This window comes from Takifugu rubripes, chromosome 19 (assembly GCF_901000725.2).
Source record: "Takifugu rubripes chromosome 19, fTakRub1.2, whole genome shotgun sequence".
NCBI classification, from domain to species: Eukaryota; Metazoa; Chordata; class Actinopteri; order Tetraodontiformes; family Tetraodontidae; genus Takifugu; species Takifugu rubripes.
The window spans coordinates 2,851,939-2,867,666 of NC_042303.1; the positions used below are offsets into that span (position 1 = coordinate 2,851,939).

The 15,728-nt window shown below is 42.8% G+C and overlaps 1 protein-coding gene across 1 annotated transcript in view; it reads right to left on the bottom strand.

The window, feature by feature from the left end:
* Positions 1 to 15,728, bottom strand: part of igsf21a (immunoglobin superfamily, member 21a) — a 119,120-nt gene that overhangs the window by 17,693 nt on the left and 85,699 nt on the right. Inside the window, exon 5 of the mRNA XM_003973035.3 lies at positions 2,791 to 2,906. Coding sequence (XP_003973084.1) covers positions 2,791 to 2,906 — 116 coding nt within the window. The remainder of the gene's footprint in view (positions 1 to 2,790; positions 2,907 to 15,728) is intronic.

The window sequence follows — 15,728 nt, forward strand, 5'->3', positions numbered from 1 at the left end:
TTGATTGCCGATAGTCTGCAGGTGCACCAGTCCCCGGCACCACCTGTGACTGAGGCATGGCTCCACCACGCCCCCCGCAGGACAAACCCTGCAAAAGAGTTCCCAGAAACTGGGAACCTGACAGAACGAACCTGCGTATGCGCCTCCTCCACAGCACCTTAAACCCATGTGCACTTTTATGTTGCTGCAATTATCATGAAGGTTTCAAAAAAGGGAGGAAGGCAGAAGAAAAAGAAACATTGCCAAGACTTTTTCAGCTTGGAGTCTCATTATTAACTCTTATTATCTCGCTTCTTTTCAATCAGGGCCTGCTTGTGCTCCGAGGGTGCTTAAATGTGTAGGACCGGGAAGCTGTTACTCATGTGTGGGGAGCATTGCTCTGCAGAATCACATGATGATAGATCTTAAAGCAGAATTCTACAAGTGCTGTCCCTTCCAATCAGCTGCAGTAGACGTCAAAGCGGAGGAGATGAAGCCGGACGCGCCGGAGGACACGGACAAAATAATGATTTCGCGAACAAGCATAAATGTTACTGTGTCTGGAAATAGCCGGAAGTGGCCGTGCGAGAGGAAACAAATGAAGAAGAGCATTTTTGATGGGTCTCCTGGGTTTCATTAGACAGTCGGGCCCAGCAGCGCTTGGGACCACTTGCAGGAGGAGCTGTTCTTTTGGAAACGCTCAGAAAACGCTGCCTCCGCAACACTGACCTTGCGATGTGCACTGAGACCAAGCCAAACCCTTGGAATAGCTTCCCTTTTATTCAATGATTACTATTAAACGATTCATTTCTATTAGAGATGCGTGTCAAATAACAGCTTGGACTCATCGGCTACTCATCCTTTGCATCCGAATCCACAAAACACACGTCTCCGATGGGCGCTGCTATAAAACGGGCCGTGCACTCCGTGGCCCCAACGGCCTTGACGGCGTTCCTGAATATCTTGCCAAAATGTGGCCACGTTAGATGCTGCCTGGATTTCAAATGTTTCATTTGTCAATCTTACGTCCAAAAAGTTTAGTTGCGTTTCCTCAGGGAACCCACTTTTTTAATCATTATTTTAAGAGATGCCAGAGGGCTGAAAACACATCAAATAGAGAAGAGATTTTATTTTTAAAGCAAAGAGCTTCTTTTAGTAATCCAACAAAAAGAAAGCAACGATACCTGGAAACAGTAGTCTTGGTTTCTCAATGACGGCGGCTATTTTCTATAAGTTGGGGAACTATTGAGACCCAGCTTGTAATGACATTACAGTGAAAATTGGGTTGACGACAGCTCTTTTCCCAATCTGCCCCGGGGCAGCAGTGCAAGCGCAGACTAAATGAGTTTCATCAAAAAGCAAAGGAAGCTGTTTGAAGTTGCAGCCACATAACTGGGCCAAAGCAACAACATTCAAGCGCTTACAAGCCGGTAATGAGGGTTTTCTCACGCACCGTGACTGTGGACTTCTGCATTAATGCGACAAATAGTCGCAGTTTAAATGGGACGTTTTGTGCTCATGCTTGAATGCCCAATAAAAATTAAAATATAGGAAGATTTGTAACGGCCTTTTCCCCATTGTAATTAATGGTAGATCTAGCGTTGACTTGCCGGCTATGTGGCGTCTTAAATTATTCGTTTGTCTCACTTCAAACTGTTTGCTGCACAGAACATTCATTAATTTCCAAATCGGCCACTTTGGAAATGATTTTATGCTGCTTCCAGCAGGATCGGTGAACTTCAAGTCCATTTGTTGTCATGCTGACATTTCTGCCCTTTTCTGGGCGTGAACATTTCTGTTGCTTTCTGGCCCATCAAACAACACAAGTGTTCACGCTCAGAGATTATGATGATCAGATGACAGCTTCGCATTTCCTAAATAATTTTGCACTCTTGTCAAGCGGTGAACAGGTCCAGCCACGCTCACTGGAATGACCTAGAGTTTCCTGCGAAATCCCAGCCGGGGGGAACAACCTCAGCCATCACATCGGTGACCAGCAGGCACCCGAGAGATGGAAATCATTGTCACCCTGCACTCCCCTCTCGCTGGGCTCATAATTGCTGGGAGAGGGTGCACTTGAGGTCTCCAGGACATTAACATATATCACAGATGATGAATAATGACCAAGTGGGAAGAAGGTGAGCAGCCACTTTAAAAGTGTGTCTGTGAGCTAACGTAATATCAATCAGCAAAGCGTCCGCCTTGGAGGCTTTAAAGACGTCGCCATTTCCAAAAGGGAAAATGTTTTAAACCCTGGAATCCATCTGCACGCGACACACACATTACGTCACGTTGCATTTGTATGTACATCCTGCATGAGTGCATGTAATGTCATCATCATCATCATCATCATTGTCATCGTGTCACTGGCAAGACAAATTACATCGAGCGTGATCATCAATAACGCTAATGTGTCCACTCCCAAAATCTGATCTAGCAATTTTTTTTTAACGACCACACGGCGTGACTGAATTAGCGCTAAAAATCAATCACACGTCAGCGGCTAATGGATGTAACGGTGTCACACAGTAACACAATCGGCGTGGGTGTGCGCACGCACGTGTGGTCTTTTCAGCGCATTCATCACACCGACATATTCTTGCAAATTATGTTGGATGTCTGCAGCATGCGCCGTGATCAAGGACGTCAGCGCTGTCACACACTGTGAAGTGGGACTTCATTTCTGAAGTGGTTTCTGTACTGACGCCAATCCAGATGGGATCTTTGTGTTTCGGTAAACGACAGGGATGTGCTTTAAAGGAGTGTTCCTTGTGGGTGCTCGGCAGGGTGTTTAGCCAGCAGCAGACTCACCGACGGGGCCGGCTTCCCTCCTTTTGCAGTGCAGACAAGAGTGAAATTCTGGGCTTGGTATCGACTAAATGGGGCGGGAGTGTCCTCTGCCATCACCGAGATGTTGTTTGGCGGTGCTGTGGAGGACAACAGAAACATTAGCAGACGAGCAACGCGGCCCCCGAGATCCCCCCGTTCCTCTTCAAACGTCTGCTGTGACTCTCCGAGACACATTCGAACGTTCTCGTAGGGCGAAATGACAGCCAGGAGCGACGCTGCTGCACCCCGACTGACTGAACTGTAAACCCCTGCCGAGAATATCCTCACTTAGAACATTAAATATTAACGGAAGGATGGTGAGGACACCTTGTAAATTCCTCCCATTCTGTGTGAGCAAGATTGGGCCGATATGGGAGAAAATCACTAACTCCCACATCTAGGAAACTCTCTTGGGAATCCGGCACGATTATCATGGCAGCGCAAAGGGAAACGCAGCAGCTTGACTTCACAGCGCTCCGTGGAGACAGAAGCCACGAATGAAAAGCTTTGGAAATTTGCATTGGAATGATGTGTTCAGGCGCAGCACATCATCACTGGGAGGATAAGGATGAAAAGGCGGTGTGACAAGGGCAGACTTGTAGGAGTTGTTGTCTTAATTATTAAATAACCAACAACGAATCGCAGTCTTCACGTTACAACCAACTGCCTTTTTTGTCCTTGCAGTGAGCCGAAGCATCGGACAGTTTACTTTTGCAGCAGTAATGACATCCTCCTCCTCCTCCTCTTCCTCCACCAGCAGTGGGATTATCACGCACTAACCAAACTACAGTACACAAGGACTCGGCACTGCCCTTTTCAAATCCAAATTTTATTCATCGATTCCTTATCCGAGGACAGGCAGGGCAGTCTGGCAATGATAATGCACGAGTGATCTGAGATTTTCTAATAAAATGCTTGAAAAGGCTGCGGGGCCAGCAAAGACACCGACTTTAATAGTTTCTGTTTGCAGCACATGTCTGCTCTTATTAATGAGGCTGGATTAGCCCCCCCCCCCCCCTCCCCTCCTTCCCCATCACTGTGAGTCTTCCCTCCCTAATGAATAATCCCGTCTCAAATTCAAATGGGTGTTCCGGTTGTGACACATAATATATCATTTAGTTCAAAAACGGCTCATTATATATAGGGTATCTTTACCAAATCTAATTTCATTAAGTTTGTTAAAAGAAAAGTGCACAGCGGTTTCCAACATCAGCCCATCACATGGAGCAAGAATGAACTGACTGATGATAGGGCTGGGGGGTGGGTGGAAACTAGCATCCATTCTGGTTCCACTGCTGTTTGCAGACCACGTAATTGCTTATTGATGGGATTCATATGGTAGTAAATTAACCCCAGAACACTCTATTAGCTTACTGACAAGCTTGTCACAACCTGCCATGTGATCTGCTGTCAGAGGTGTGTGTTTCTGACCAAACATGATGGAGTGTTTGACACAGAAGCTGTGTCCGATTTTTGCAATTTACAGGAAACCCCCCCCCCCAAAAAAAAACACGAACAAAACCAACCAACACTCCATTGTGACTGATTAATAACACACATTAATTAAGTCCATAAATCTGCATAGTTGCTGAAGTCTATTGACTTGCCGAAAGAAGCTGCTTATAGAGGGAGTTTTGCAGCAACCTGCAGGGAGTTGCAACTCATCACACCATGCACGTGCTCATTTAGACACAGTCAATCTAATGAGAATTCTATTAGCTCAAAAATAATTACTGCCATGTTGCAGGTTTCCACTCGAATGAGATTCCCAGACTGGTGCATGTCAGTAAGGAAACACTTTCTGTGGTTGGAAGTAAGAAAACAACCCCAAATACCCCAAAGTACCATCGCTTTGTTACGGCCCAATATTGATCAGGAGACCAGTGATGGATGGATGGATGGGCGGGCAGACGGACGGACGGACAGACAGACAGATAGACATGTGGTCAGAGCTCTTTGCATAGGTGGTTGCCTAGGATGCGCCGCTTCAAGCTCACTCAACCAACCACCCAACCAACCAACCAACCAACCAACCAAACCAACCAACCAAACCAACTAACCAACCACCCAACCAACCAACCAACCAAACCAACCAACCAACCAACCAAACCAACCAACCAACCAACCAACCAACCAACCAACCAACCAACCAACCAACCAACCAACCAACCAACCAACCAACCAACCAACCAACCAACCAACCAACCAACCAACCAACCAACCAAACCAAACAACCAACCAACCAACCAAACCAACTAACCAACCAACCAACCACCCAACCAACCAACCAAACCAACTAACCAACCAACCAACCAACCAACCCACCCAACCAACCAACCAAACCAACCAACCAACCAACCAATGAACCAACCAACCAAACCAACCAACCAACCAACCAACCAACCAACCAACCAACCAACCAACCAACCAACCAACCAACCAACCATTGCCTTTGGACTTTACTTGCTGCTGAGTTTTCAACAGACTTACAATAATGGACTTAATCGCGTGGTTGTTCAGACTCCTGCATTTGGGTCTGGTCCCCGGCTGGACAAGGAATTGACAAGCAGAGACCATCAGAACTCCACCATGGACCAATGTAAGACGGCAGTTCTGTTCCAACAAATCGTATTTTGGTTATTGTTTTTCACATTGCGTGGACGGCTGGGTGCATGAGCATCACTTTACTGGTTAACACGTGAGTTCAGGATGCCTGATGGGAGCAGTCAAACCTGCAGAGGCAGCGTAATGCGTTGGGCAAGGTTCCACTGGGAAGCCTTGGCCTCTGCCATCCATGTGGTGTGTTACTTTGGCACATATCACCTATCTACACAGACCAAGCACACCAATTTAGACGCCGCATTTTGGCAGCATTGTCCACATTTAAATAACTTTTACAGTCCTTTACAAATACATTGTTTTAGCTCATACTTGGCGTCGGTTTCAGCAACTCAGCAGCCACAAGTATTGGATGGGTCTCGCCAGACAGACTCGAAAAAAGCAAGACATTAAATAATAAACACTGTAATGTTTAAAAAAGCAAATCAACTTCAGCTTTTTAATACTAACATGTAACTAAACATTGAAACTGTAAAAGCTAGATTCCCTCCTGCCTCTGCGAAAAAATGTACTAACCAACCTACAAGCGGGGCTCTCCAAAAGGGAACAAATGTGACGCCTGTGGTTCCATGAGCACGCTTCCACAACACTGCATTAAAGGCAACATTTGTTTCTTTTGTTGTCGCTCATAGTACGGCTATTTCTAAACACAAAGATAATGATCTTTCCTTCAGCACTCAGCTGTACCCACGTTGTCAAGCGCCATTACCCTGCAACTGTCTCAACCGGTTAGGCTGCACTACAGTACAGCATACAGAACACAGAAGGGGAAAGTTGGGAAACATCTCCTTTAACTGAGTTCAAGCCAGTAGCTAGTCCAACCGAGCAAACATACCCAATGGAGAAGATGAGGAATTCAATTACCCAAGTCCTTTTCATCAAATGTGAAGAATAGGACACGAGCGGTAAACACTTTGAGTCTGCCAACAAAGGAAGGCGGAGCTGGGAAGGATGTTACAAACTCAAACTCAGTTGGAATAGCAACAACGTGCACATCAGATAGAACCTAACAGCTACCTTGGTTCTTGGTAAAAGGAAAAATATCGACATATCTGCAGGTTCAGTATACTTGCAGAGGAAGGGTTAAAAGGCACATCATCCTCGGTTGACTTCAGCTCTTGTGGCTGACTTTTTTTACGACTATAAACTTGTAGTTTCTGAAGTTCCCACTAGTTACAAAGGAGCCAAAATGTACACACACACACATACACACACGCACACGCACACACACAGAGCAGAACACAGAAAGAGAATAGAAGTCACAAAGAACCTACGGGTGGCTACAGAATAGGAGCCCATGTACGAATTAATGGCCTTGCGAGAACTTTTATTCACTATCAGATTGGGACTCAAAAGCTAATTTCTTGATGTATTCAAGTTCATTTGCAGAAATTCCTGCTGCATTTGGCATATAAGTGGACTGTGCAGCAAATACTTAGAAAGATGGCCGCGACCTTTTCTTGTAAGTAGCTGTATTGATCTGACTGCTTGATATTGTCAAACAGCCAACGGATCCAGGATTTTAGGATGTCCCTTCACAACATCCTTTGATGTTTAAAACACCACAGTAAATCCATGTTGAGTTGAAAATAGTGTCATTCGTTTGAAGACTTGGGTATATCATAATACAGTGCCAGCTTGTTTCAACACATTTGCTATTCTACCATTCACTTCATCTGAGGATAAACCTTTTTACTAAAAAAGAGAAATTCGGTGTGCTTATACTATTCATTTTTAAAGTTACACAGTTGGATAAGTTATGATTGTGTTAGTGGGGAACAAACAACAGCCTAGGAGAGAAAAAAATGAATCGAACAAATCCAGCTAACTCTTCTCAACCAGCAAATAGACATATAGAGATGAGTGGTGGCACGAGTCCCCGACAGGCTACGTAAGCCTGGACCTGTGCAAGCCTTAATTTTTGCAGCACAAGTGGCACCATGTGATAAAAGACATCGGGATGCTTTTAGCATCTCTTCCTTTGTGCTCCTCCATTAACACCCCCCCCCCCCCCCCCCCCCCCCCCACCGCAGCCAACTAGCCGACGGTGGCTGATTGCAGGAAGAGGGGGACTCTAGGTGCTGTCATGAGGACAACGTGGATGAAATTCAAAAACAAAAGCTTGCAGGTTCCTGAGCCTCGAGGCACATTTATCATTTGCTAAAAATATAATAAGCACAGTTGTGCACTCTGAGCCTGTGCTACCCTCACTCTCTCGCTCAAAGTAAAAAGAGAAACCGAGTATTAGCATTAGCACCTTTTAGTAGTCTACCGCAGAAATATTCAGCCCTCACACATTTCATGTGCAGTCCTGTCCTAAAACAACTCAGTAAGGCTTTAAAAACAACTTTAAATAGAAGACAATGAGAATTTGGAGCTTAGGTACTATTATGCTTTATTGTTAGTCCTCGACTCCCATAAGGACCATATGTAACTTTTTCTCTTCTCGTCAGGGCTGACTGGGGAGAGAGGGGGTAGGTAGAGGGTTAGATTTACTGCTATTTGCCTACAATGAGGACACGGGCAGGACAATAAAGGTTTTAGCGGGATAGTCTGAACTCTCAGTTAAGACATGACAACAGGAATAGCTTTCTTCTCTTCTTTTTTGGCCACACGAATACAGCAGAAAGCGGCTGTCGCCCTCTGCCCCGCTTAACACAAATGATTGTGTGAATGGCACCTTATACCATTCTTTTTTTCTTTTCTTAAAAGGCATTGTGCACGGCAACCCGCTACAATTTGGCATTGCTATTTTGGGGCCTTGCCAGCATCACCCATCTCTCTTTTGGCACTTTAGCATTTCACAGGACACTGACGCAGATCCCCAATGGCTCAGCTGTCAGAAAGATCTATTCGCTGTGAGACCTACATTGTGATGTTTTTTTTTTCTTTTTCCATTTTCATGCAGCCAAATTCATGGACCCAGGGGAGTAAAATTGGATTATAAAGCCATATGAGGCCAAAGAGAGTCACTTGAGGCAGCGAAGGAATCCTCATTCAATTCTCAGCCCTCGTCATGCATGAAGAAATTAACTTTTATTAGGTAAACTATGTTTAACCTGTTTTTTTTTTTTTTTTACCAAGGTTCTGTTATGTAGTTAAGACTGTAGGTAGCCATTAGTCATTCATTCAAAAAGTGATCTGCTTCATTAATTAAGGAAATGTATATGTGGCATTAAAAAAGTAAAGAAAATAGATATTTTTTAAAGCCTTTTGTACTTTAATTGCAAGAACAGCCTGGTGTCGTAGTGAGAATGCGCTTGATTGAATAGAGCAGCTGCAAATCCTGCAAGCATACTCCTAAAGCATTTATGAGGACCATCACGCTCTACAGAGCCATCACAAGAGGACAAGGCGCACAAGCAACAATTTTCCCAGCTATTAAACACGTCAGAGCATCAGCAAAAGACATGGTGTATCTATTCTAATCGCCTTTTCCCTCTCACTTTAAATTATGGACAGAAATTTGTTTATGATGATATGTGTTTGCAGTAAAGGGCCATAGGCAACAACATAGGCAATTTTCCAATCACTGCTCCTGAGGAGGTTACGTAAAAGTTTATCTGTTTGACTTTCAGTAAAATAACTCTAAAAGGCTCTGAATGGATATTCCGGAGATTCAGATTCACATCCTTTATTGTCCCATACGGGGAAATTTACAGTGCAACAACAGCAAGAGCACGCAGAGAAAAATAAGATAAAATCAGATAGAACAGGATTTGGGATATACAAAGAGGATGTATATTTACAATAATCCAGATAAATGGATACTCGGCCTCTGTGTACCTGTACATAGTACAGGGGGTGAATACAATATACATATCAGAATATATAATATTCAGATTGTGCTAGCTAGATGTTGATCATAGGCAACATTTCTGATTCTGGAGGGACTTTGACTCTTGATCAAGACAACGGAGCTTTGATCAGAAAGAAACTAACATATAGAAATGACAATGTTAGCTAACCCCTTAGTAGCCGAGTGTCAGGGAATCACCTATATGTGCGTGTTAATATATATACACACACACACAGACACAGATACACTCTTAAATAGTCTTAAATATTTAAGACGTCTTATAAATGAAAGAGGAGACAGGATGGCGTGTGCAGAACTCACTCATCTTCACTCAGGCTCCCCCATGGTACAAAACGGCACTCTGGCCACATACAATTTAATAATAATTGTTGTTTTAATGCACAACCCAGCCTATTACACTTCTATTGCTACAGCCTATATATGTGTAAATAAGTTTGGTGAGTTCCCTTCACATTGTGCGTGCAAACACTCTTACACTGTTAAACATGGCCCTAAGAACACCAAAAATCCTAGAGGCTAATCAGAAATATAGGCTTGAAACGGGAGTGGAAAGCTCAGACACTGGAGGTCTGATCTGGGGTTGCTGCAGGTCTTCAGGTCCAGGTTCAGCAACACTCAGGACCCAAAGAAAGAGGTTAGCTGACTACCTGAATACACTGAATGACCAGGTTCTTCCTGGCTGCCTCGGGCATATTCCAAGATGACAACACCAGGGTTCGTCAGGTTCAAATGGTGAAAGGATGGATCAGGGAGCAAGACACATCATTTTCACACATGGACTCGCCAGCACACAGTTCAGACCTTGACCCCCTTGAGAGTCTGTGAGATGTGCTGGAGAAGCCCCTTTGCTAGTAACATGCAACAATAGCCCAACATAATCTTATTTCAAAGGCACTCGTTTGGTATGTTTGGTATGGACGAAAGTGGAAAATGGAATGGAATTTTCTGTCTCTATTTTATTTTAGCACGATCTACTTCAGTTCGATAATGAAAAGCTCCATTGAGGATACAAAGACAAATCTTGAATTGCATTTGATTGATTTGTTCCTGCAGTTGGTAATGTGTGAACTGGTAGCTGACACCATATATCAACAGTGTTCCCTAAGCTTTGCAGCAGGTTCTTAATGAGCCAGAACAACCCTTGCCCAAGGGTCACTACACCGCGGGAGTAAGATACTCATATGTGCCTGTGAAGGGCTAGTAAAGGGTTTTGTCTCTCATCTGGTGCTGAACTGACATGTTAACCTTCTGCTAGACCTTCGTGGATTATCATCGCCTGGATGAATGAGAGCATATGTGCACATATTGATGTATGCAGTTCTTCAGAGTGGTAAACTGCTTACCAAACTCACGTGTCCATTCGTATGTGTTGTTAATGTATACAACAGTGTACACACCAAATTTATGCACAGAACGCTATAGAGTATCTGAGTCTTTTACCACCCACATTTTAACTTGTATCTCCATGTGCCTGAATAAGCAGCAGGGCAAAAATATTTTTTTCCCCTAGAAATACGCATGCTTGTTGAATAATGAATGATGCAGCAGTTCAAGTACAATATGTACATTAGCAATACTATTTCTGTCATTTCTGTCAACAGCAGAGTTGTCAAGAAAAGAGTGGCTGATGGCAAACTGAAGTGCCCTTTAAACCGATATCTCCCTCTCTCTTTACAAGAGTGTAGGACTAATGCATAGCAGCCTGCTATTCATATATGACACACAAATGCTTCAATGTAAGGCAGATTTACCAACATCTGTTCAGCAGCTTTCAAACAGCTGCAGCGGAAACAACAGGCAGTTTTCATCTGATGTCTTTTACAGACACCATCCCAAGGCCTCGTGATACGCTGCTAGAGTCCGAATAGGGAAGCTGTGCATGTATGTATTAATGTGTGCACGTGTATATGTAGGTGTGTATGTTCAGGCCACGCCAGGTTTACGTCACACCACATTCAGAGATCGCATAGGAGAGTTTCCCGTCCACGTGCCAGTCAGTCTAAAACTCTGGGCTGGTTCTAGTTGAGCTACGGCGTCCATTTTTGGTCATCGAACTACCTTTACGAATTTGTTTTCTTGTGTGCCTGTAAACACACTGAGTACATACATACCCAATATAAATTAAATTTACGGCCAACACCAGAAAAATAGGATCAAACCATCAAACAAAAGCTGACATCATTTCCTAAAGAACTAAATCCCTTGAGCCAAGCACTTTTCTCTGCTTTGTCTTGTCAGACATCTGGCGTGTTCATCTTATCGTTTAACATTTGTCAAAGATGAAGACATGCAGCACTACAGAGATTTCTTTCCAAATCTTCTGATTAATAAATCCAGTTTCTAATGCATTATTCGGGGGTTGAAGGAAACACTTAAAAAAAGTTAAAATGTACAAATCAAATGAACAAATACAATAAATGAGTAAAATGAATGTTACACACTTTAAAAAATATGTCCCGCATTTGGAAATCTGGCCATATTACCATTCATCTGCATTTCCCAAAAAATCTTTCAGACTAAAAAAAAAATAAGAAAAAAAAACAAAACCTGAACTGCAAGAAGAAAGCTTTTTATTTAATAGATCATTAACATTTCAAGTGACTCAATCTAAAGTATCAACATTAAAATACAAAGGAGCGTAAACATTTTGCAACATCTTTTTCTTATCTACCCAGCTGGCCATCAGCAGGAGGGTCCCCCTACATGAGCCTGGTCCTTCTCAAGGTTTCTTTCTGTTAAAGGGGAATTTTTCCTTACCACTGTTGCTTGTTTAAGGTTAGGCCCTGGGATTCTGGAAAGCTCCTAGAAACAATTTTGATTGTAAAAGATGCTGTATAACCTTCCTCTGGTGTTCGGGTCGTCACCGACCCGTTTTCAAGTTTGAAATGCATTAAAAAACACGTAAATTAGTTTATTGAGTCAAGGCTTTTTGACTTTGTCAAGAACCTCTATTTCAACAAAATAAAACAAAAAAAAATGTTTTCACTAAATTATAAAATGCTCTGGTTGAAATTATGACCCTTGTGTTGTTCGGGTCGGTTTCGACCCAGTTATAAAAGTAAGATTATAAAGCAATAATTAGAACCAAAACTTAAATCATAAGTGCACTGTCAGCCAGCTCCCAATCATGTGAGCTTTAGGGGATTCTCATTTTGCCTTGTTTTCCAGTATACCTGCACAAAAACAAAACAAACAACTGTGACAGGCAGAAATATTTTCCGCGCAACAATGTCACTTCAGACCTTTCGCATGATATCAAGAGTCCTCAGATTTGACAACAGAGATACCAGAGCAAGATCTGACAAGCTTGACCCCATCAGGGATGTATGGGAGAGATGGATGCAGCTTCTTCCACTGATGTTCAACCCAGGGCCAGAGGTGACAGTGGATGAACTGGTCCTCGATATGACTGCTGGACTGCAGGGTCACAATATCACTTGTGACACATTTTTTACCAGCTATGACCTTGGACAAGAACTTCTCATGAGGAAAATTTCCATGGTGGGCACAGTGAAGAAAAATAAACCTGAGCTACCTGCTGAAATCTTGCAGGTGAAGGACAGGGCTCCACTTTCCTCAAAGTTTGCTTTTACAGACACCACCACTGTTGTCCCATATTGTCCAAAAAGAAAATGGAATGTGATACTTCACATGTTGACTCTTCACAAAGACATCAAGAAGTGACAAAAAGCCCACAATCATCCTCGACTACAACAAAAACAAAGGAGGAGTGGACAACCTGGACAAGCTGACTGCCACCTATACTTGCCAGCGAATGACCAGGAGATGGCCAATGGTTGTGTTTTACAACATCCTTGATGTGTCTGCATGTAACACATTTGTGTTGTGGACCCACATCCACCAAGGGTGGAACTCAACCAAAAAAGTCAAGCGGAGAATGTTTCTTGAGGAGCTGGGAAGCCACACATTGAGCGAAGGGAACAGGTGCCCAGAGAACCAGACGCTGCCGCCTTGGCCAGACCACTGCAGAGCGCACCTTGCAACTCCGTCCACGCCATCAGCAACACAAAGAGCATCCGCAACAGCATCCTCCTCAGCCAGCCCTGCCTCAACACCAACCAGAACAGCCACAGCCACAACCCCACTCAGGCAACCTGATCCTAAAAGAAAGAGGTGTCAAGTCTGCCCAAGCAGTAAGGACAGAAAGACAAATGTATTGTGCTTCAAGTGCAAGAAATATCTCTGCAAAGAACACACTAAAAGTGTCACTTTTTGCCACGCATGCATCTAAACACACGCACATACACATGCATGTTCTTGCACACAGAGACTTTTACTCTGATTTGGTATTTTGGTTTGATTTGCTAGATTGGTTGTTGTTTGTTTGACCTTGCAAATCTATATTTTGTGTTATGACCTGTTCTGCTTTTCATTTTGTGTTTATATCAAAGTTCTATTGCTGAAAAAAATACTTTTTTGCCTTTTTCTTGAAGTAAATATATATGGGTCGAAATTGACCCGTAACACCATAGATGTTACTATAGTTAATAATATTAAAATGAAAAAATAAATAAAACAAATTTATTTAAGAGATGTGTTCTAATAGCACTTAGTAATAGTCAGGTAACACAACAACCTTTTATTTATTTATATGATTCTGTTGAGGTTCATTTTACCATTTTTTAAAATTGAAATCGAGGGGTATACTGACAAAAAAAAGGCCCAGAGGCCCACACCAAAAATATTAAAACCAATATTTTCATGGATATGGAAGCCTAACAAGGTAACCAAGAGATGAGAAACAAATTGGATGATAGCTATTTGTTTTTAGTGTATTTTACAGCTGATTTAAGACACGGGTCAAAACCGACCCGTTAACATCAGAGATGGTAACAGGAAACGAACACAAGAGGAGGGATAAATAATGATTGATTGACTGATTATTTTCCATTTTAAATGTCCCCATTTCCCCCAATTTTGACAACTCAAGCGCTGAACATGACAGCTGAAGAACGACCCCATCCTCCACTTGTCACCAATTCTTTAATTAAATCCAAAACCTCAGCAAAACCAGGTTTGCTTCGGTTCTGGTTGTCGATCGACTCAATGGAACAAAGATTCACAACTGTGCCTGAAAAGACTTGTAGCAAATATGTATAAAAAATAACACAAAAATACTATAGCAATGTTTAGGTTCTTCAGGAGATCGTGGCATAAAACCCGATGCTACTTTGAGCTTGTATGTCTCAGCTAATCTGTATCATTCCAGACCAAACGATCTTAGCTAGCAGCAAACTGTAGCAACGAGAGATAAATGTGTCAAATTCCTTTTCGTCACATATTTATGCTATTTGACTTTGGGATCAAAAGACAAGGGACCTATACGGCGTTAAAATGCTTTTGGTCGCTTGAGGCGTAGAAGCAGAAATAGCTAAACATGGCTGAATTAACTTGGTGTGTTCGTGCCGTACATTTGATTTAGTTCTATCCAGTTGTATACCCTTTATTCACCTTGTCCAGTGTGATTTCATCTAAGTCAAATAAGGAGAGGGAGATGAGGTTTCCCTACCTCCTCCACCTATAGCAGCTTAGCTAAACCGTAGCCAAAAGTTAAACGACCCTTTTATCATCATCATCCTCAGTGTGGCTGAAATAATGACTGTAGAATTAATGACAATAAGGCTTCATGAATTGAAAGGTTTTAAGTCCGATCTTTACGGAAGAGAGGGTGTCCACCTCCTGCACTGGTTCCACTATAGAGGGCCCGATATCTAAAGACTTGGCCACCCTTTGTACTTGAGAAGCTTCTGGGAACCACAAGTAAACCAGCTCTGTGGAAGATGTTTCATTTGTAAGGAGACGGTTTTAACTGCATCCCACGCGGGGAAAATTCAGAACATCCATGTGTTACTGACCTCCACAAATTTATTTTTTTTGTTCCAAAACTAAGAGAGCAGATAATTAGGAGATTTAGTGCTGTGAACTTGTTGTGAAGAGAACGGTCACCATCGTTTACCATTTTACATTCTCTTTATACATAACGAGCTCAGGCCTTTTGCTTTGAGCTGCACTTTTCCAGACTGACACTTGCAAATTGATGTGAATTTGTTCTCTCCCTCTTCTCTCTCTCTCTCTCTCTCTCTCTCAGTGAGAGAAAGTGCACATTTTAACACAATCCAAAACCAATGCCAACAAAAATAATTTGGACAGCTGAATGGAGTGTTGGAAATCACTTTTTACTCCCCCTTTAAATAAGGAATGGTAGGTTTATTTCAACAGTAGAAAGATCAAACAACATCCTTATATGATAAGGATGGAAAAGGTAAGTAAATAAGATGGGAGGAGCTTGTTGACAACAACAACCTTCGCTGTAGTGGACTGAGAGCCTCACAAGGTCCTCCTGCTCTAGAGGGCAGTTATTTATCCATGCTTGCCAGAGAACATATGCCAGAGAACATTTTCATTCATTTCGTAACAAAAGGCATCAACATTACTTAAACTTGACCCATGGTCACGACAC